The sequence below is a fragment of the Caretta caretta genome, chromosome 12 (assembly GCF_965140235.1).
Source record: "Caretta caretta isolate rCarCar2 chromosome 12, rCarCar1.hap1, whole genome shotgun sequence".
Classification (NCBI taxonomy): domain Eukaryota; kingdom Metazoa; phylum Chordata; order Testudines; family Cheloniidae; genus Caretta; species Caretta caretta.
The window spans coordinates 3,929,382-3,951,740 of NC_134217.1; the positions used below are offsets into that span (position 1 = coordinate 3,929,382).

General features: G+C 58.9%; 1 protein-coding gene across 8 annotated transcripts in view; it reads right to left on the reverse strand.

The window, feature by feature from the left end:
- Positions 1 to 284: 284 nt before the first annotated feature.
- LOC125620746 (fibulin-7) overlaps positions 285 to 22,359 on the reverse strand; it is a 28,886-nt gene continuing 6,811 nt past the window's right edge. For 2 of the 8 annotated variants that reach the window (XM_048816845.2, XM_048816844.2), the window contains 8 exons: positions 19,776 to 19,930; positions 11,630 to 11,825; positions 9,829 to 9,999; positions 6,223 to 6,348; positions 4,569 to 4,691; positions 4,050 to 4,214; positions 3,327 to 3,465; positions 285 to 1,224 (listed from right to left, as the gene is read on the reverse strand). In XM_048816845.2, coding sequence (XP_048672802.2) covers positions 864 to 1,224; positions 3,327 to 3,465; positions 4,050 to 4,214; positions 4,569 to 4,691; positions 6,223 to 6,348; positions 9,829 to 9,999; positions 11,630 to 11,825; positions 19,776 to 19,844 — 1,350 coding nt within the window. In that variant the 5' untranslated portion in view covers positions 19,845 to 19,930 and the 3' untranslated portion in view covers positions 285 to 863. Of the gene's footprint in view, positions 1,225 to 3,326; positions 3,466 to 4,049; positions 4,215 to 4,568; positions 4,692 to 6,222; positions 6,349 to 9,828; positions 10,000 to 11,629; positions 11,826 to 19,775; positions 19,931 to 21,620; positions 21,893 to 22,359 lie in introns of those variants that run through there. The other 6 variants (XM_048816843.2, XM_048816846.2, XM_075118271.1 and 3 more) reach the window with 6 other exon arrangements.

The following is a 22,359-nucleotide window of genomic DNA, read 5'->3' on the forward strand; positions in this document are numbered from 1 at the left end:
AGCCCCAGTTTGCAGGTGGGCAGTCAAGGCCCGGTCGGCCTGGGCTGGAAGCACACGGCCAGCTCACGCTGAGGGGCGGGGGAGCGTGATCAGAGCAGGTGGGTGCCGAGGTGGGTCTTGGGCACTACCCTGTCGATGGGCAGCAGTGCGGGGGCCTTGGGGCTGGAGTCAGCCAGCCCACAGGGGAGGAGGGCAGAGCGTGGCACACCAATCTGCTGCTGGCTCACTAGGAGTTCTGGGTCCTGTGCCGGCGATGGGGAGCAATGAGCGGAGAGGGCTCCTGCTGGAGACGTTACCGGTTTATTTGCTGTTACTACGTATGAGAAGTCAAATCCCCAGTTGGCAGGTCCTGCTCTTCTGCCCTGGGTGGGCTCACTGTGCTGCTGCTGCCCTAGGCAGATGCGGCGTCTAAGCCTGGGGCGCGTACGAGAGCAGGGGAATGCAAGCTGGAGGGGCGGCCGGGACGTGCAGCTGGCGGCTGACACGGGACACCCTGGGGGCTCGTGCCCACACTGGCTGTGTCCATGTCAGCTGGCCAGTGCCACCACAGGCTGGGGAGCAGCTAAGCTACTCAGGGAGCCACCCTCGACCCTGCGGTCCTAGGCACTGGCCATTGCGATTTCTCTGCCATCCACAGCCAGCCCCAGTGAGGCCGTGACATGCTATACAGGCAGGACACAAGGGGTGAGGTCTTTGCCAGGCGAAGAATGGGGGTCTCCAAAGAGGCAGCTCCCCCAGACGTTTGCTAGAAGCCAGCAGGGGTGCCCCAGACGGCTAGCTTGGCTGGATGCCCTGGAAGCCCCATCTCAGCTCTGAGGCGGGCATCTCTGCTGGAATGCGTGATGCCGGCAGCTCGGGGGGGCTCAGAACTCGTACTGAGAGATGAAGGCCGTGACCCTGAAGATGTGCTTCCCAAGAAGAACCTTCCGGGCGAGTTTGCTCATTTCCAGCTCCACCTCCAAGGTGGCCGGCCCCACCACCGGGCTGGTGAGGATCAGCTCGCCACTGTGCCGGTCGGAGCGCTGCACGGCAAAGACGCCCTGGCCCCTGCCATCCACAATGGCGAAGCGCAGGCTGTCACCCACCAGGTGGGTGGTGGACATCTTGAAGAGCACCCTGGGCACGGTGCGGTTGGATTGGAGTGGCAGGTAGTGGAAGGAGATGGAGTTGGCGGCCAACCGGCAGGCTCTGCTGTTCATGGGGCATGGGTTGCGCTCACACTGACTGGGGGGAGACAGAATCATAGAAGTGTAGGACTGGAAGGGACCTCGAGAGGTCATCTAGTCCAGTCCCCTGCCCTCCTAGCAGGATTGAGTATTATCTAGACAATCTCTGACAGGTGTTTGTCTAACCTGGTCTTAAAAATCTCCGCAACCTCCCTAGGCAATTTATTCCAGTGCTTAACCACCCTGACAGTTTTTCCTAATGTCCAACCTAAACCTCTCTTGCTACAATTTAAGCCAATTGCTTCTTGTCCTGTCCTCAGAGGTTAAGAACAATTTTTCTCCCTCCTTGTAACAACCTTTTATGTACTTGACAACTAAACAACCCCAGTTTTTTCAATCTTCCCTCGTAGTCATGTTTCCTAGACCTTTAATCATTTTTATTGCTCTTCTCTGGACTTTCTCCAATTTCTCCACATCTTTCCTGAAATGTGGCACCCAGAACCAGACACAATACTCCAGTTGAGGCCTAATCAGTGCATAGTAGAGCGGAAGAATTACTTCTCGTGTCTTGCTTACAACACTCCTGTAACACTTACAACAAACCCAGAATGATGTTTGCTTTTTTTGCAACAGAGTTGCACTGTTGATTCATATTTAGCTTATGGTCCACTATGACCCCCAGATTCCTTTCTGCAGTACTCCTTCCTAGGCAGTAATTTCCCACTTTGTATCTGTGCAACTGATTGTTCCTTCCTAAGTGAAGTACTTTGCATTTGTCCTTATTGAATTTCATCCTATTTACTTCAGACCATTTCTCCAGTTTGTCCAGATCATTTTGAATTTTAATCCTATCCTCCAAAGCACTTGCCACCCTTCCCAGCTTTGTATCGTCCACAAACTTCATAAGTGTGCTCTCTATGCCATTATCTAAATCATTGATGAAGATATTGAACAGAACCAGAACCAATCCTTGCGGGATCCCACCCGTTACGCCCTTCCAGCATGACTGAACTACTCTCTGGGAACGATTTTCCAAGCAGTTTTGCACCCACCTTATAGTAGCTCCATCTAGGCTGCATTTCCCTAGTTTGTTTATGAGAAGATCATGCGAGACAGTATCAGAAGCCTTACTAAAGTCAAGATATACCACGTCTACTGCTTCCCCCCATCCACAAGGCTTGTTACCCTGTCACAGAAAGCTGCCCGGTTGGTTTGACAGGATTTGTTCTTGACAAATCCATGCTGACTGTTACTTATCACCTTATTATCTTCTAAATGTTTGCAAATCAATTGCTTAATTCTTTGCTCCACTATCTTTTCGGGTACAGAAGTTTAGCTGACTGGTCTGTAATTCCCCGGCTTGTCCTTATTTCCCTTTTTATAGCTGGGCACTAGATTTGCCCTTTTCCAGTCTTCTGGAATCTCTCCCGTCTTCCATGAATTTTCAAAGATAATCGCTAATGGCTCAGACATCTCCTCAGTCAGCCCCTTGAGTATTCTAGGATGTATTTCATCAGGCCCTGGTGACTTGAAGACATCTAACTTGTCTAAGTAATTTTTAACTTGTTCTTTCCCTATTTTAGCTTCTGATTCTACCTCATGTTCACTGGCGTTCACTGTGTTAGACATTCCATCACCACCAACCTTCTTGGTGAAAACCGAAACAAAGAAGTCATTAAGCACCTCTGCCATTGCCACCTTTTCTGTTATTGTCTCCCCCCCCCCACCATTGAGTAACGGGCCTACCCTGTCCTTGGTCTTCCTTTTGCTTCTAATGTTTTCTTGTTCCCTTTTATGTCCCTAAATAGTTTGATCTCGTTTTGTGCCTTCGCCTTTCTAATTTTGTCCCTACAGACTTGTGTTATTTGTTTATATTCGTCATTTGACCAAGTTTCCTCTTTTTGTAGGACTCTTTTTTGAGTTTCAGACCGTTGACGGTCTCCTGGTTAGGCCAGCGTGGTCTCTGGCCAGACTTCCTGTGTTCCTACGCAGGGGGATAGTTTGCTCTTGTGCTCTTAATCATGTCTCTGAAAAACTGCCAACTGTCAGCTTTTGTTGATAGCACCTATCCAAGGGGCTTGCAGGGACTCGGCACTCCTCCCAGCCTTGGTGCCGCAGGGGAGCCGTGGGCTGCCGGCCTGCACGCATGGAAACACTTACTAGACGGAGGTCTTGACGTAGCTGGTGTTGAGCCTGGGCTGGGGGCACTTGGGGCGCACACACCGGTAGCCCCCAAAGACATTGACGCAGAGCTCGCCATGGCTGCAGTTGTGCTGATTGTCGGTGCATTCGTCCACATCTGGCAGAGCAAACAAAATCCCCCAGATCCTGGTGTGAATGCAACTGGTTCCCTTCCACGGTGGGGCCAGGGCCTCACCCTTCCCCGGCCTACCCAGCTGTGGTCACACACCCTGCCAGTGTCATTTAACCCCCGGGTATTGAGCCGGTGTCTGCCACAGGGACAAAGATGGGGGCCAGCGGACATTTGCCTCTTCAGGATTAGGTTGGTGCCAAGGCAAGGGGTGCCCAGATACCCATGGAGCCCTGGGTCCCAGGGGGGCACAGGTAACACTAGGCCTGGGTATCCTAGGGGGCTTTGGCAGCAGCCTGGCACTTAGGCAGAGGGACAGAGCTGATCCCGGGCCCATGGGTACTGAGGGGGCTTTAGAGTGGGATGATGCCACAGAAGGGTCCAGACCCATGCCCATGGGCACCCAAAGGGGCTTCAGCTCGCCACGTGGCTGAGCTGAGTGCACAGGCGGGCTCTGGGCAGGGGCAGGGCTGCACAGGAGCTCAGAGCTGGGTTCCATTTGCAAGCTGTGATGCGGTGACCCCGCAGGGCATGAGGCCTCTCTCCCCTCCCCTGATGCAGGTGCTGCTCACCGGTGCACATGTTCTGGTCGGCATGGAGCAGATAGCCCTGGGGGCAGACACAGTGGTAGGAGCCGGGCACGTTGACGCAATCGTGCACGCAGAGGCGGGTCTGCCAGCTGGCTTGGAAGAGCTGGCACTCGTCAACATCTGGCCATGGAATAGACAGTGGAGATTCTGGGGAGTGGGGGTTCAGGAAGAGTGTGACACCCAGACCACCCCCCAACCTTGGGCCCTCACAGCCTGGCCGGTGCTGGAAACCCCCCAGCCTCCACCCCACAATGGGTGGTCCAGGGTACCCCAGTGCCATGCAAGAGCCTCCCCTTGGGTTCCCTGGCTGGTGCTGGCCACTCCTTCATGGCTCACCCCCTGGGCCCCGGGGTGCTGACGCTGGGCGGGTCCCTTGTTGGGAGGGGCAGGGGCAAAGCCAGTGCAGGGCGCTGCTGGGGCGGCCTCGGTGGGGCTGGGCCTGCAGGGGGTTAGACGCCGCCCCAGCCCGGTTTGCAGAGAGTGGCGAGGGAGCCATGGTACCTTGGCACACGCTGCCGGCCCGCAGCTGGAAGCCGGGGTCACAGGTGCAGTGGTGTGAGCGCGGGCGGGCATCTGTGCAGCGGGGCTGGCGACTGAAGGACGAGGTGCTCAGCGTCACCCAGGCTGCAGCAGCAGGGGGAGGCAGCTGTTAGCTCCCCTGGTCGGTGGCAGGCGGAGCCCGGCCTGGGGCATGGCATGAGCTCGCTCATGTGCTCGGGGCGTCCCACAGCCCTGGGCACTGTGTGGGAGCCGCTCCTGAGGCAGGTGGCCTCCCACCTCCTGCACCACCCTGCCGTGGGTTGGGCAGGGAGCGGCGGGGTTGGCTGGGGGCATGGGAGTTTGGGGTGGTGGTCAGAGGATAGGGGTGTAGATGGGGTCGGGGTAGAAACAGGGGGTTGAATGGGGGCAGGGGTCCTGGGGGGGCAGTCAGGAATGGAGGGGAGGGGGGTTGGTTGGGGCGGCGGGGGTGTGTGGATGGGGCGGGGTCCCGGGGGGGGCCCATCAGGGAACAGGGGGGGTTGGATGGGGCAGGAGTCTGGGAGGGGTGCGGATAGGAGGTGGGAGCTGGGCCACGACCCCCTCCCCTAACCAGCCCTCCATACAATTTCCGAAACCCAATGCAGCCCTCAGGCCAAAAAGTTTTCCCGCCCCTGGTCTAGGCGGTGGGAATAAGGGGGTGTGACTTTTGTGGGGGTTGCTCCAGCTGCCTGCACGGATGCTCTGGCTGCCCCTTCGTAACCTGAGACCCAGGAGGGGGATACGGCCAGGTGACGCAGGCTGCAGGAGAAGCAATGGGCAGGGCAGGGACCAGGCTGCTGGCAGCGAGTCAGTCTCCGCTGGCTTGGGGCGCCGGGGGAGGGCCAGAGCCCTGGCTCAGGGCTCCACTCCCCCCAAAATGGACTTGGCTGAAAGTCACTGATTTCAGTGCTAACAAGTTCTGTCCTACACTGTGTTCCTGTCGACTAATAAACCTTCTGTTTTACCGGCTGGCTGAGAGTCCCGTCTGCGGAGCTGGGGGGCAGGGCCCTCTGGCTTCCCCACGAGCCCCACCCGGGCGGACTCGCTGCGGGAAGCACATGGTGTGGAAGGGGATGCTGAATGCTCCCAGGTCAGACCTAGGAAGGTGGAAGCTGTGGAAGCTTCTTGCCCTGGCGACAGTCTGCTCAGAGAGAGGAGGCTCCCCCAGAGTCCTGCCTGGCTTCGTATGGAGCAGTTCCAGAGCAGCGCCCCGGGACCCCGTGACACATGCACGTACACGCAGCTCTGCCCTGCACCATGCACCCCCACGCCCACACACACACACACCCCTTTTCCCTGCACACACACGCACGCACACACACACACCTTCCCTGCATCAAACACACACATACCCCCCCTCTTCCCTGCACTGTGCACCCACACAGACACCCCCTCCCTGCACCGTGCACACCCCCCCCTTCCCTGCACCATGCACGCACCCCCCCTTCCCTGCACCGTGCACCCACACAGACACCCCCTCCCTGCACCGTGCACGCCCCCCCCTTCCCTGCACCATGCACGCACCCCCCCCCCTTCTCCGCATCGCAGACGTGTGCACACACACGACTGATCCTCTCTGCAGATGCCCCTTCCGGAGTTGAGGGGAGCGAGGGGCCGGGGCCTGGTCTGTACCTACAGGAGGAGATGGGGGTCTGGCAGTTACTGCCTGACCAGCTGCCGGGGCACAAGCAGGAGAACCGCCGCACGTCCTCCACACAGGTCCCGCCGTTGGCACACGGGCTGCTGGCGCAGTTGCTGATAGCTGTGGGGAGAGGAGAGATGCTGGTTATCGATAACCTGGAATGTGAGGACAACGCTCAAATAAATCAACTCAGGCACAAACACTGGGATCGCTCACTGTCATCTTTGACTCCTACTCACCATGCTGCTCAGCTGTCCCACCGGCCGTCCTGCCTCCCCATCCCCTGCCTCCACCCCTCCTACCTCCCCCCTCCCTCTACCCGTCCTGCCTCCCCATCGCCCGCCTCCACCCGTCCTGCCTCCCCATCCCTCTACCCGTCCTGCCTCCCCATCCCCCTCCCTCTACCCGTCCTGCCTCCCCATCCCTCTACCTGTCCTGCCTCCCCATCGCCCGCCTCCACCCGTCCTGCCTCCCCCTCCCTCTACCCGTCCTGCCTCCCCATCGCCCGCCTCCACCCGTCCTGCCTCCCCCTCCCTCTACCCATCCTGCCTCCCCATCCCCCTCCCTCTACCCGTCCTGCCTCCCCATCCCTCTACCCGTCCTGCCTCCCCATCCCCCGCCTCCACCCGTCCTACCTCCCCATCCCCCGCCTCCACCCCTCCTGCCTCCCCCATCCCCCGCCTCCACCCGTCCTGCCTCCCCCTCCCTCTACCCGTCCTGCCTCCCCATCCCCCTCCCTCTACCCATCCTGCCTCCCCATCCCTCTACCCGTCCTGCCTCCCCATCGCCCGCCTCCACCCGTCCTGCCTCCCCCATCCCCCGCCTCCACCCGTCCTGCCTCCCCCCTCCCTCTACCCGTCCTGCCTCCCCATCCCCCGCCTCCACCCCTCCTGCCTCCCCCCTCCCTCTACCCGTCCTGCCTCCCCATCCCTCTACCCGTCCTGCCTCCCCATCGCCCGCCTCCACCCGTCCTGCCTCCCCCATCCCCCGCCTCCACCCGTCCTGCCTCCCCCCTCCCTCTACCCGTCCTGCCTCCCCATCCCCCGCCTCCACCCCTCCTGCCTCCCCCCTCCCTCTACCCGTCCTGCCTCCCCATCCCCCTCCCTCTACCCGTCCTGCCTCCCCATCCCCCGCCTCCACCCGTCCTGCCTCCCCCTCCCTCCACCCGTCCTGCCTCCCCATCCCCCTCCCTCTACCCGTCCTGCCTCCCCATCGCCCGCCTCCACCCGTCCTGCCTCCCCCATCCCCCGCCTCCACCCGTCCTGCCTCCCCCCTCCCTCTACCCGTCCTGCCTCCCCATCCCCCGCCTCCACCCCTCCTGCCTCCCCCCTCCCTCTACCCATCCTGCCTCCCCATCCCCCGCCTCCACCCCTCCTGCCTCCCCCTCCCTCCACCCGTCCTGCCTCCCCATCCCCCTCCCTCTACCCGTCCTGCCTCCCCATCCCTCTACCTGTCCTGCCTCCCCATCGCCCGCCTCCACCCGTCCTGCCTCTCCCATCCCCCGCCTCCACCCGTCCTGCCTCCCCCCTCCCTCTACCCGTCCTGCCTCCCCATCCCCCGCCTCCACCCCTCCTGCCTCCCCCTCCCTCTACCCATCCTGCCTCCCCATCCCCCTCCCTCTACCCGTCCTGCCTCCCCATCCCTCTACCCGTCCTGCCTCCCCATCCCCCGCCTCCACCCATCCTGCCTCCCCATCCCCCGCCTCCACCCGTCCTGCCTCCCCATCCCCCGCCTCCACCCATCCTGCCTCCCCCATCCCCCGCTTCCACCGTCCTGCCTCCCCCTCCCTCTACCCATCCTGCCTCCCCATCCCCCGCCTCTACCCGTCCTGCCTCCCCATCCCCCGCCTCCACCCGTCCTGCCTCCTCCATCCCCCGCCTCCACCCGTCCTGCCTCCCCCTCCCTCTACCCGTCCTGCCTCCCCATCCCCCGCCTCCACCCGTCCTGCCTCCCCATCCCCCGCCTCCACCCGTCCTGCCTCCCCCCTCCCTCTACCCATCCTGCCTCCCCATCCCCCGCCTCCACCCGTCCTGCCTCCCCCTCCCTCTACCCGTACTGCTTCCCCATCCCCCGCCTCCACCCGTCCTGCCTCCCCCTCCCTCTACCCATCCTGCCTCCCCATCCCCCGCCTCTACCCATCCTGCCTCCCCATCCCCCGCCTCCACCCATCCTGCCTCCCCCCTCCCTCTACCCGTACTGCCTCCCCATCCCCCGCCTCCACCTGTCCTGCCTCCCCATCCCTCCACCCGTCCTGCCTCCCCATCCCCCGCCTCCACCCGTCCTGCCTCCCCATCCCTCTACCCGTCCTGCCTCCCCATCCCCCGCCTCCACCCGTCCTGCCTCCCCCTCCCTCTACCCGTCCTGCCTCCCCATCCCCCGCCTCCACCCGTCCTGCCTCCCCCTCCCTCCACCCGTCCTGCCTCCCCATCCCCCCCCTCCACCCGTCCTGCCTCCCCCCTCCCTCTACCCGTCCTGCCTCCCCATCCCCCGCCTCCACCCGTCCTGCCTCCCCCTCCCTCCACCCGTCCTGCCTCCCCATCCCCCCCTCCACCCGTCCTGCCTCCCCCCTCCCTCCACCCGTCCTGCCTCCCCATCCCCCGCCTCCACCCGTCCTGCCTCCCCCTCCCTCCACCCGTCCTGCCTCCCCATCCCCCCCCTCCACTCGTCCTGCCTCCCCCCTCCCTCTACCCGTGCTGCCTCCCCCCCCACCCGTCCTGCCTCCCCCATCCCCCGCCTCCACCAGTCCTGCCTCCCACCAGGGCAGGTGTGGGGCAGGGATTGGGGCGGAGGCGGGGCAGAGATTGAAGTGGGCGTGTGGGTGGGGATTTGGGGCAGGCGTGGAATGGAGATTGGGGCAGGCAAGGGGGCAGGGATTGGGGCAGGCATGTGGGTGGGGACTCGGGGCAGGCGTGGAGCAGGGCAGGTGGGGGGCAGGTATCCAGGCAGGCATGTGGGTGGGGACTCGGGGTGGATATGGGCATGGGGCGGTGATCAGGGCGCATAGGGGCATGGGGCGGTGATCAGAGCATGGAGCAGGGATCAGGACAGGCGTGGAGCGGAGATCGGGGCAAGAGTGTCCGTGAGGATCGGGGTGGATGGGGTGTGGGGCAGTGATCAGAGCGGGGGGGCAGAGGGAATGGGGCAGGCATGCGGGCGTGGACTTGGGGCGGGGCGGGCGTGTGGGTAGGGACTTGGGGTGGATGGGGCATGGGGCAGTGATCAGGGTGGGGATCAGGGCAGAGGTGGGACAGGGATCAGGGTGCGCGTGTGGGTGGGGACTCGGGGCGGGTGTGGAGCGGAAATCGGGGCGGAGGTGGAGCAGAGATTGGGGCGGGCAGACATCGGGGCGGGCGTGGGGCGGAGATCGGAGCAGGTGGGGATCGGGGCAGGCGAGGGGCAGGAATCGGGGCGGAGGTGGGGCAGGGATCGGGCCGGGCATGGGTTCTGGAACAAAAGGTGCTGGCAGGGGCAGCTCTGCCCAGGATGGCTGCCGCAGTCCCTAGCCGTGGCTCCGTCCCTTTGCCAGTCCCTGGAGGCCCCTCGGCCCCTCTCCCAGCCTGGTGCTCTGCCCGCCCGTGGCGGCCCCGCAGCCATACTCACTCTGGCAGAAGGGCTGCTGGCCGCTCCACGTCCGGTCCTGCAGGCAGGTGCGGGACTCGGAGCCCACCAGCCGGAAGCCGGCCTCACACAGGAAGTGCACCTCATGCCCCACCGTCGCCTTCTCGCCCAGCTTCCTGCCGTTGAGGGGTGCCGTCAGGTGGGGACAGCTGTCTGGGGAAGGGGAACGGGAACGGGGTTAGGGTTAATCCCCCGTCAGCGCCCTTCCGCACGCTGCAGCAGGGATCAGACACCGCAGGCCGACTCTTGCCCCTTTCCCAGTACATCCCACCCACCCTGGGTGAGCAGAGTCAGCAGAGCCCCATGGCACGCCACCAGCTCCACCCAGTTAGATCTGGGTGCTCAGCTAACCCCAGCTGGCCAGCTAGCCCACGGAGAGGTAGGCAGGATCCAACCCAATGATGGCTGCAGCTCACCACGGCCCCTTTGGCCTCAGCCGCCCCGGTCTGGAGAATTCTTTGCCGACCTACCTACATCCCACGGGGCACGACATGTTCACAGCCTCCAGCGATCTACCCATTCCAGGTTGGCCTAATTGTTAGGCGTGGCCCAGGCCTCAAAGCAGTAGGTAGGGATGGAGCTGGCAGCGCAGTAGAGATCCAGAGAGCGAGGGACACCCATGCCCCAGGTGCAATGCAGGGGTGTGCTGGAGGCAACCTGCTCAGGGCAGCCCCACAAAGCCAATGTCTGCAGTACAGCACCAGGGCACCCAACAGGGTTGCCAACTTTCTAATTGCAGAAAACCGAACACCCTAGCCCCGCCCCTTCCCCAAGGCCCCACCCCACTCAATACATTCCCCCTCCCTTGGTGGCTCACTCTCCCCAACCCTCACTCACTTTCACTGGGCTGGGGCAGAGGATTGGGGTGTGGGAGGGGATAAAGGCTCTGCTGGGGGTGCAGACTCTGGGGTGGGGCTTGGGATGAGGGGTTTGGAGTGCAGGAGGGGGCTCCAGGCTGGGGCCAAGGGATTCCGAATGCAGGAGGGGGCTGCGGGTTGAGGTAGGTTGGGGTTGGGGTGTGGGAGGGGGTGAAGGCTCTGCGCTGGGGATGAGGGGTTTGGGGTGCAGGAGGGGGCTCCAGGTTGTGGGGTGGGGCCAAGGGATTTGGAGTGCGGGAGGGGGCCGCGGGTTGAGGCAGGGCTTTGGGGTGCAGGAGGGGGTATGGGTTCTGGGCTGGGGGTGTGGGCTGTGGGGTGGGGCCGGGGATGAGGGGCTTGGGGAGGCTCAGGGCAGGGGCAGGGGGTTGGGGCTCAGGCTTACTGTGGGCGGCTCGCAGTCAGCGGTGCAGCGGGTCTAAGGCAGGCTTCCTGCCTGTCCTGGCAGTGCGCTGCACCCCGGAAGCAGACAGCAGGTCCGGCTCCTAGGCGGGGTAAGGGGAGGACAGGAGGCTCTGCACGCTGCTCTCGCCCGCAGGCACCGCCCACCCCAGCACCCACTGGCCGCCGTTCCTGGCCAATGGGAGTGCGGAGTCTGTTTTTGGGGTGGGGACAGTGCACAGAGCCCCATGGCTCTTTCCCCGCCCCTCCGCCTAGGAGCTGGACCCGCTGGCTGCTTCCAGGGCACACGCGGCGTCAGGACAGGTGGGGACTAGCCTGCCTTAGCCCTGCAGCACCGCCGAGCGGACTCTTAACAGCAGTGCTGACCGGAGATGCCAGGGTCCCTTTTCGACTAGGCATTCCGCTCGAAAACCGGCCACCTGGCAACCCTAGCACCCCGTGCCACCCACCAGAGGCGTTTGCACCAGCTCTGCCAGGGGAGACCGGTGCACCATAGCTTGCATTACCGTTGCGCTTCGTGGCCTGCTTGTGGACGTTGCTTTGCAGGACCGTGAGCTGCTTCTTGAGGTTGCGCATCCCCTGCAGCTGGATGGCCTCCTGCGTGGACAGCAGCTTCTGCATCTGCTGAATGGTGCTCAGCACCTGGTGCTTGCTCAGGCAGTCCTGGGGGCAAACACACGTGTCCCCCGGGGTCTGGCTGCGCTGCAGTGCAAGGCCAGAGTAACAGAACTCGAGTCAGCAGGCCCTGGGCATGCTAACCTAGGGTGTGAACAGCTATACCCATTTGTAACCCCACATAACTCTGGGTCCCAACCTGGGGCACTGCCTGACATGGGCCCACATCCAGCCACGCATCTCCCCGACTTCCTAGCGCCCACTCAAAACATGGCCCCTGGGCCCTTTGCTCGCGGTGCGGTGTCGGGAAACATGACAGTCCAGAGGTCACCGAAAGTCGGCCCATGGGATTGTGGGATACGTTTGCGGGACACGAGTCCAGTGCGGCTGCATCTACACTGTAAAGCAAGAGGGTGTGAACCCTGGGTCCTGACTTGACTCAGGTTTGGACACTTCATCCTCGTGGGGTCCTGGGAGCCTGGGTCTGAGCCTTGGTTTAGCATGATTTGTGTGTGGACGGAAGAAGGATAAAGCCTGAGTTCAAGCTCCAGGCTTACAGTGCAGTGTAAACGTACCCTTAAGGGCCAGTCCTGAGCGGAGTGCACAGAAATCTCCCCAAAGGCTGTAGCCAAATGCTGCTGAGTCCTGGGAGACGCCCCTGGCAGCCAGGGCCCGTCCGCATCACCTCACACCCTGGAAAACCCCATTTATTGGAGCGGCAAACAGCGGAGAGGCGAACAGAGGGCGTTTGCCTGGGATCTGTCTGAGAGGAGGTACGATAAGGGCTGCATTAGGGAGGCTGTGTTGGTGAGTATCTGAGTGTCTGTTGTGGGGACAGTTTGACCGTGTGCTTGATTGGTGGTTTGAAAAGTGTGAATTGGGAGTGCTTTGTTCCAGGTGAGCCCTGAGTGGGCCTGACTGCTCTAAAAAGCCAGTCAGCTGCGGACCAGCTGAGCGGCGAACAGCAGAGAGGTGAACAGAGGGAGTTAGCCCAGGGAGAGCCCACTGAGGCTTACATCTTGCTGGCTTCTCTAAGTAGTTACTACAGCTTCTGAGGAAGCTCGTAGAAGGAAGGTAATATGGATGGGGGGTGTTCAGCTGTTGTGACCTGCACTGGACGTGCCACATTTGTCTTTCTTCCACAGGACAGAAGAAACTTTGTCTGTACAAAGTGCAAGCTGGTCTCCATATTGGAAGAGAAGGTTCAAGGTCTGGAGCAACAGGTATCGACCCTGCGTTGCATAAGAGAAACTGAAGATTTCCTGGACAGACGTCAGGATATGCTTCTACGGGCACAATGTTCTGAAGATTCAGAGCAGGCTGCACTGCGGGGACAGGAGGATGGCAAAGAAATTTGGCAGCGTGTGACCTCCAGAAGAAGAAAGGGGAGCGTCCATGTACCAGCAACGCAGATACAGGTGAGGAACCGTTTTCATGTTCTCTCCACAGGTACTAATGCGGAGAGTGGACCAGATGATACGTCTGAGGGAAGGGAGCAGAAGGAGACTCCGCCGATTGGAAGGCATGAAATGCACTGTCCTAGGGTTGGGGGTTCCACAACCACCGCTCCCAAGAGAAGGAGGCGGGTGGTGGTGGTCGGGGACTCTCTCCTCAGGGGGACTGAGTCATCTATCTGCTGCTCCGACCGGGAAAACCGAGAAGTCTGCTGCTTGCCAGGAGCTAGGATTCACGATGTGATGGAGAGACTGCCGAGACTCATCAAGCCCTCAGATCGCTACCCCTTCCTGCTTCTCCACGTGGGCACCAATGATACTGCCAAGAATGACCTTGAGTGAATCACTGCGGACTACGTGGCTCTGGGAAGAAGGATAAAGGAGTTTGAGGTGCAAGTGGTGTTCTCGTCCATCCTCCCCGTGGAAGGAAAAGGCCTGGGTAGAGACCGTCGAATCATGGAAGTCAACGAATGGCTACGCAGGTGGTGTCGGAGAGAAGGCTTTGGATTCTTTGACCATGGGATGGTGTTCCAAGAAGGAGGAGTGCTAGGCAGAGATGGGCTCCACCTAACGAAGAGAGGGAAGAGCATCTTCGCAAGCAGGCTGGTAACCTAGTGAGGAGGCTTTAAACTAGGTTCAACGGGGGAAGGGGACCAAAGCCCTGAGGTAAGTGGGGAAGTGGGATACCAGGAGGAAGCACGAGCAGAAGAGCGCGAGAGGGCAGGGCTCCTGCCTCATACTGAGAAAGAGGGACGATCAGCGAGTCATCTCAAGGGCCTATACACAAATGCAAGAAGCCTGGGAAACAAGCAGGGAGAACTGGAAGTCCTGGCACAGTCAAGGAATTATGATGTGATTGGAATAACGGAGACTTGGTGGGATAACTCACAAGACCACCGGACCAGTGGGATGAAGTGGATGAGGCTTTCTTCCGGCAACTCACGGAAGTTACTAGATCGCAGGCCCTGGTTCTCATGGGAGACTTCAATCACCCTGATATCTGCTGGGAGAGCAATACAGCGGTGCACAGGCAATCCAGGAAGTTTTTGGAAAGTGAAGGGGACAATTTCCTGGTGCAAGTGCTGGAGGAACCAACTAGGGGCAGAGCTCTTCTTGACCTGCTGCTCACAAACCGGGAAGAATTAGTAGGGGAAGCAAAAGTGGATGGGAACCTGGGAGGCAGTGACCATGAGATGGTCGAGTTCAGGATCCTGACACAGGGAAGAAAGGAGAGCAGCAGAATATGGACCCTGGACTTCAGAAAAGCAGATTTTGACAACCTCAGGGAACTGATGGGCAGGATCCCCTGGGAGAATAACATGAGGGGGAAAGGAGTCCAGGAGAGCTGGCTGTATTTTAAAGAATCCTTATTGAGGTTACAGGGACAAACCATCCCGATGTGTAGAAAGAATAGTAAATATGGCAGGTGACCAGCTTGGCTTAACAGTGAAATCCTTGCTGATTTTAAACACAAAAAAGAAGCTTACAAGAACTGGAAGATTGGACAAATGACTAGGGAGGGGTACAAAAATATTGCTCAGGCAGGCAGGAGTGAAATCAGGAAGGCCAAATCACACTTGGAGTTGCAGCTAGCAAGGGATGTTAAGAGTAACAAGAAGGGTTTCTTCAGGTATGTTAGCGACAAGAAGGTGGTCAAGGAAAGTGTGGGCCCCTTACTGAATTAGGGAGGCAACCTAGTGACAGAGGATGTGGAAAAAGCTAATGTACTCAATGCTTCTTGGCCTCTGTCTTCACAAACAAGGTCAGCTCCCAGACTACTGCACTGGGCAGCACAGCATGGGGAGGAGGTGACCAGCCATCTGTGGAGAAAGAAGTGGTTCGGGACTATTTAGAAAAGCTGGACGAGCACAAGTCCATGGGGCCGGATGCGCTGCATCCGAGAGTGCTAAAGGAGTTGGCGGATTTGATTGCAGAGCCATTGGCCATTATCTTTGAAAACTCATGGTCATCGGGGGAAGTCCCAGATGACTGGAAAAAGGCTAATGTAGTGCCCATCTTTATAAAAGGGAAGAAGGAGGATCCGGGGAACTACAGGCCAGTCAGCCTCACCTCAGTCCCTGGAAAAATCATGGAGCAGGTCCTCAAGGAATCAATTCTGAAGCACTTGGAGGAGAGGAAAGTGATCAGGAGCAGTCACCATGGATTCATCAAGGGCAAGTTATGCCTGACTAATCTAATTGCCTTCTATGACGAGATAACTGGCTCTGTGGATGAGGGGAAAGCAATGGACGTCTTATTCCTTGACTTTAGCAAAGCTTTTGACATGATCTCCCACAGTATTCTTGCCAGCAAGTTAAAGAAGTATGGGCTGGATGAATGAACTATAAGGTGGATAGAAAGCTGGCTAGATTGTTGGGCTCAACGGGTAATGATCAATGGCTCCATGTCTAGTTGGCAGCAGGTATCAAGTGGAGTGCCCCAAGGGTCAGTCCTGGGGCCGGTTTTGTTCAAGTTTGCACATGACACTAAACTGGGAAGAGAGGTAGATATGCTGGAGGGTAGGGATAGGATACAGAGGGCCCTAGACAAATTAGAGGATTGGGCCAAAAGAAATCTGATGAGGTTCAACAAGGACAAGTGCAGAGTCCTGCACTTAGGACGGAAGAATCCCATGCACCGCTACAGACTAGGGACCGAATGGCTCGGCAGCAGTTCTGCAGAAAAGGACCTAGGGGTTACAGTGGACGAGAAGCTGGATATGAGTCAACAGTGTGCCCTTGTTGCCAAGAAGGCCAATGGCATTTTGGGCTGTATAAGTAGGGGCATTGCCAGCAGATCGAGGGACGTGATCGTTTCCCTCTATTCGACATTGGTGAGGCCTCATCTGGAGTACTGTGTCCAGTTTTGGGCCCCACACTACAAGAAGGATGTGGAAAAATTGGAAAGAGTCCAGCAAAGGGCAACAGAAATGATTAGGGGGCTGGAGCACATGATTTACGAGGAGAGGCTGAGGGAACTGGGATTATTTAGTCCGCAGAAGAGAAGAGTGAGGGGGGATTTGATAGCTGTGTGACGAAGCGGGACTGTTCTTAATGTTTCCTCTGAATATTGTCGGGGTACCTCAGTTTCCCCTGGGCAGTTCTTAAGTATCTAGGTGGTGGGATAAGGGTGTATGATCGTTGCAGAGCCCTAGAGGGCAGGTGTGTGCAGGGGTCTGGACACAGAGAATGGCCAACACCCTGTTTCCTAGCAACTGATGGCCTGGGCCCTCCCCCCCTGCAAGGTGAGAGCTAAAGGGTGGAGAACAAAGGAATCAGATGACCTCCTGGCCCGGGAAAGGGACAAAGCCCAGAGGAGGAGGGGCTGGAGGTAATTTCAGTTTGGTGCTGGCTGGGACATGGAGTGAAGTGCAGATGTGGTTGTCTGGCTCACTGCCCCCCAAAATGGACCCAGCTAAGGGGTCCTGTTCTCTGCACCTGCAAGCTCTGTTTTAGACCATGTTCCTGTCGTGTAATAAACCTTCTGTTTTACTGGCTGGCTGAGAGTCACGTCTGACTGCGGAGTTGGGGTGCAGGACCCTCTGGCTTCCCCAAGACCCCACCTGGGCGGACTCACTGGGGGAAGCGCACGGAGGGGCAGAGGATGCTGAATGCTCCGAGGTCAGACCCAGGAAGGTGGAAGCTGTGTGAGCTGTGTGCCCTGGAGACAGGCTGCTCACAGAAAGGAGACTTCCCCAGAGTCCTGACTGGCTTCATGGGGAGCAGTTCCAGGGACTCCGTGACAAGCTGCTTTCAACTACCTGAGAGGTGGTTCCAGAGAGGATGGATCAAGACTGTTCTCAGTGGTAGCTGATGACAGAACAAGGAGTAATGATCTCAAGTTTCAGTGGGGGAGGTTTAGGTTGGATATTAGGAAAAACTTTTTCACTAGGAAGATGGTGAAACACTGGAATGCGTTACCTAGGGATGTGGTGGAATCTCCTTCCTTAGATATTTTTAAGGTCAGGCTTGACAAAGCCCTGGCTGAGATTATTTAGTTGGGGATTGGTCCTGCTTTGAGCAGGGGGTTGGACTAGATGATCTCCTGAGGTCCCTTCCAACCCTGATATTCTATGATTCTATGAACAAGGGAAAGGCAGGATGTTGGGGCAGGATCCAGGCCCGTGACTGTGATTTTCAGGAGGGCTGTCAGAATGCTCCGGCCCAGGCAGGCAGCCAGGAGATTCAGCCTCTGCCCTAGCATCACAGGGAGCAAAGACAGGGACATGGGGCAGGATCGGGGGCACTGCAGAGGCGTCAGGGAATTTCCTGCCCTGATTTCAGCAGGCTGCAGTTCAGCATTTCTTAACACCTCTTTAAGCACCAGCATTGAGTGCCGGGGGCACCCTGATGGGCTGAGAGGCAGGACAACAAGAGCGGGCCCTCGGGCCAGGTTATACCTTAGAGTCCGTGGGGCAGAGACACAGGTGTAGCTGACGCAGAGCTGGAATCCGCGGGCTGCGTTTTCTGAAGGGCGACTCCAGAGATCACTCAGATACTTCAGCCAGGTAACTATTGCCCAGAGCCCCCAGCGCCCTGCATTCGAAGCCTGAGCTCGGCTGTCGTTTCAAGGGCTGCCGAGGCTTGCTGCGGGGCGGCTGGGAGCCCCTTTGGGGACGCTGCTGGTTGGTGCTCCTCATCACCAGCACAAAGCCTACACGGCTGCCTCCGTCTGATTGTCCTCTCTTCCGCATCGGATTTAAGACACTTAGAATCATAGAATCATAGAATATCAGGGTTGGAAGGGACCCCAGAAGGTCATCTAGTCCAACCCCCTGCTCGAAGCAGGACCAATTCCCAGTTAAATCATCCCAGCCAGGGCTTTGTCAAGCCTGACCTTAAAAACCTCTAAGGAAGGAGATTCTACCACCTCCCTAGGTAATGCATTCCAGTGTTTCACCACCCTCTTAGTGAAAAAGTTTTTCCTAATATCCAATCTAAACCTCCCCCACTGCAACTTGAGACCATTACTCCTCGTTCTGTCATCTGCTACCATTGAGAACAGTCTAGAGCCATCCTCTTTGGAACCCCCTTTCAGGTAGTTGAAAGCAGCTATCAAATCCCCCCTCATTCTTCTCTTCTGCAGGCTAAACAATCCCAGCTCCCTCAGCCTCTCCTCATAACTCATGTGTTCCAGTCCCCTAATCATTTTTGTTGCCTTTCACTGGACTCTCTCCAATTTATCCACATCCTTCTTGAAGTGTGGGGCCCAAAACTGGACACAGTACTCCAGATGAGGCCTCACCAATGTCGAATAGAGGGGAACGATCACGTCCCTCGATCTGCTCGCTATGCCCCTACTTATACATCCCAAAATGCCATTGGCCTTCTTGGCAACAAGGGCACACTGCTGACTCATATCCAGCTTCTCGTCCACTGTCACCCCTAGGTCCTTTTCCGCAGAACTGCTGCCTAGCCATTCGGTCCCTAGTCTGTAGCTGTGCATTGGGTTCTTCCGTCCTAAGTGCAGGACCCTGCACTTATCCTTATTGAACCTCATCAGATTTCTTCACAACTGTGCTTCAGGCCCACCTGCTCCAGGGGTCCCCAGCTCTCCAGACCCACTGCCTGCGGCACACTCTTGGGACTGCTGCAGACAGAGCCCTGCTCCACAGCGAGGTCCTTCCTTCCTCGGGTGGGCTTTCTGCAGCCCGCTCCCCTCCTGCATACTGCGGCCACAGCTGCTGTACTGCTGCTCCGCAGCCCATTCCCCAGGTGGGGGGAGGTGTATGCGGACGGTAGTGCAGGGGACAGGGTGTGTCCTAGGGTTGCATTAGCCTTTTTCATGGCCGCATCATGTTGGCGGCTCATACTCATCCTGTGATCAACCAATACAGCCAGGTCTTTCTCCTCCTTTGTCACTTACAACTGATCAGTCCCCAGCTTAAAGCAAAACTGCTTGTTTGTTGTGAGTCTCTGAGTGCATGACTTTGATTTTGCACTCTTAAATTTCATCCCATTTCTATTACTCCAGTTTTCAAAGTTCTCCAGATCTTCTTGTATGACACACTGGTCCTCCTCCGTATTGGCAATACCTCCCAGCTTTGTGTCAGCCGCAACTTTTATTAGCACACTCCCACTTTTTGTGCCAAGATCGTTAATAAAAATGGTAAATAAGACTGGTCCCAAGACGGATCCCTGAGGAACTCCACTGGTAACCTCCCTCCAGCCTTACAGTTCCCCCTTCAGTGTGACCCGTTGTAGTCTGCCCCTTAACCAGTTCCCTTCCCATCTTTCAATTCTCAGATTAATCCCAGTTTAACTAATAATTTCCAAAGAGGAACTGTATCCAGTGCTGTACTGAAATCCAGACAGACTAGATCTAGTGCAGTTCCTTCATCTAAAAACATCCGTTCTCTTCTCAAAGCAGAGCAGGTTGGTCTGGCACCATTGTAGACCTGTGTTATATTTTATTCCAATTACCTTTCACATCTACGTCCTTAACTACTTGCACTTTCAAAATTTGTTCCAAGACCTTGCATACAATTGAGGTTAAACTAACGGGCCTGGAGTTTCCTGGATCACTTTTTCCCCTTTCTTTAAAATCGGGGCTTTGTTAGCAATTCTCTGGTCATTCTCCTTACCTGGGTGCTGCTGAGTGGCAGGTGCAGGACACACAGGGCCACCAGGGCCTGCACCACAAGGAGCCACATCACGCAGGAGCTGGGCTGGGGGTGAAGATCCTGTGACACCCGGGGACAGCTGAGGGCTGGCTCCTTCCTGGCAATGGCTCAACCAACTACACAGATGGGAATGAGAGAACACACACAGTAAGGGGGATAGCAGCTCGTGGACCAGGGTCAGTTCCACTGGCCCCATCTGCCCTGGCACCAACCCCCAAGCTGGGGAAGGGGTGCAAAGAGAGGGAGGTGGGCCCTGGTCTTTCCCCCAGGTTTCCCTGTGGTTTGCATTGTCACCTGCTGCCCAATGCCCAACCCATCATCCCCATCCCACTGCAAGCACCACACCCTTCATGAGGCTTCCCCACCAGAGGGGCCTTCAGAAATAACCTGCTGGCGGCAGAAAAATCACAAGAACCCCCCCAAATACTGCTCAGAATTGACCAACCAGCCAGTCCCTAATGGCATCCCCCCGGCAACCACCCCAGCGATGGCATCGCCCTGACAATGTCCCTGACAACCCCCCCCCAGTGATGACATACCCCTGGCAATCCCTTGTGGTGGTATCCCCCCAGCAATGCCCCCAGGGATGGCATCCCCCTGGCAACACCTCTTGCAATGGCATCCCCACAGCAACCCCCAAGACAATCCTCCACCCCGTGCAATGGCATCCCCCTGGCAACACCCCCTGTGATGGCATCCCCCCGGCAACCTCCCCCCGGTGATGGCCACCCCCCTGTGATGGCATCCCCCCCAGCATTCCCCCTGTGCTGGCATTGCCCTGGCAACTGCCCCCTGCGATGGCATCCCCCCCGGCTACCACCCCTGCAGTGGAATCCACCCAGCAACTGTCCCCTGTGATAGCATCCACCCAGCATTGCCCCCTCCCGATGGCATCCCCCAGCAAACCCTCCCTCTCATGGCATCCCCCAGCTATGCACCCTGCAACATCATCCCCCCCGGCAACCCCGCCTGCAATGGCATCCCCCCGCAACCCCCCGCCCCATGATGGCATCTTCTCGGCAACTGCCCCCTGTGATGGCATTGGCCCATCAGCCACCCCCTGCGATGGCATGCCCCCAGCAACCCAGCCTGTGATGGCATCCGCAAGGCATACCCTCATGACAGCAACCCCTGGAAACCCTGCCCCACGATGGCATCCCCGGGCAACCCTCCCCGGCAACCTCCCCACCACGATGGCATCCCTCTGGCATTCCCACTGTGATAGTATCCCCCTGCCCTCCGCCCTGTGATGGCATCCCCCCAGAAACCACCCCCTGGTGATGGCATCCCCCTGGCATCCCACCCTTGCCATGGCATTCCCCCTCAGCATCTCCCCCTGCGATGGCATCCCCCCGTGCGGGCATCGTCCTGGTGAACCAGGAGCGTGGCCAAGAGCAGCCTTTGAGGAGCTGTGGCCCTTTCGCTCCATGCCCTCCACCCACCCCACTGCTGTCCCAGCCGCCAGGGCCTGTGGGAGTCTTCAGGGCAGTTCTCGAGGACCGGGCCAGGCTGGCATACGGCAGAGGTGCCAGCAGCCCAGTGCGTGGGAAGAGCTCTGTTCCTTAGAAGGAGCCGGCATGGGGAAGATCCCAGCCTCCCTCCCCTGTCAGCGGCCATGCCCGCTGCATTGCTCCCCAAACTCCAGCCAGGCTAGGAGTTGCCCCCTCCTGGGCCTGCAGGCCCCTACACAAGGAGGCCTGTCTTCTCTCTCTCAGAGCCCTGCAGGAAGATGCTGCGCTCTGCTCCCCTCCCTTGTGTCTGGGGCCCCTGCAGACCCCTGCTTTAGCCAGTGGCAGGCAGACAGACCGAGCAAGCTGTGGCGGAGTCTCCGGGAAGGTCTGGCTCAGAGCCTCCTGCAGCCCCTGGGCTCTCTGAGAAGGGAGAGCTCCTGCTGCAGCAGCGGGGGCCTCTCCCTGGCACAGGGGAAGGCCAGCCCGCGGGCGGAAAAGCAGAGGTTGTTTGTAAGATGCAGGTTCCTGGCTTGCAACCCCTTACTCTCGCTCCTGCCCGCCACGGGCTGCAATTTATCCTCCCCAACCATGTGTTTGTTGGTTTTTCCCCTGGCTCCGGCGGAGGGAGGGCAGCGAGTGGTAGGAAACTTTTCCCTTGGCACCAGCCCCTTTCTCCCCCCCCAAGATCAGGGCATTTTGGGCCTTTCATCTGCAGAGTCTGTTGCTAATGCTGGTCACGCAATCAGCAGATGCCGGCTTTGCCCGAGAAACTCAGTGCTCTAGGGTCCCTGGGCAAGGTGCTGTTCACGCCAGCGCTTGCAGCTAGAAAGCAGGGCCTGGGCTGGGGCATTCTTTGGGGCCATTCCCCATGCTTCCCCTTCCCACCCCCTGATTTATGGGGCAATTCCCACATCTTCCTAGCCCAATAGCTCACCCCAGCTCCCACCGTATAGCTGCCTACTGGGATCACACTCGGCGCTCGCAAGGCCTTCAAGGCAAGGACACCAGCTGTTATTTGTCTGTATCGTGCCATGCACACACAGTGCTGTATAAATATTGAAGAACTGACTGAAACAACAGTACCCCCCACTAGG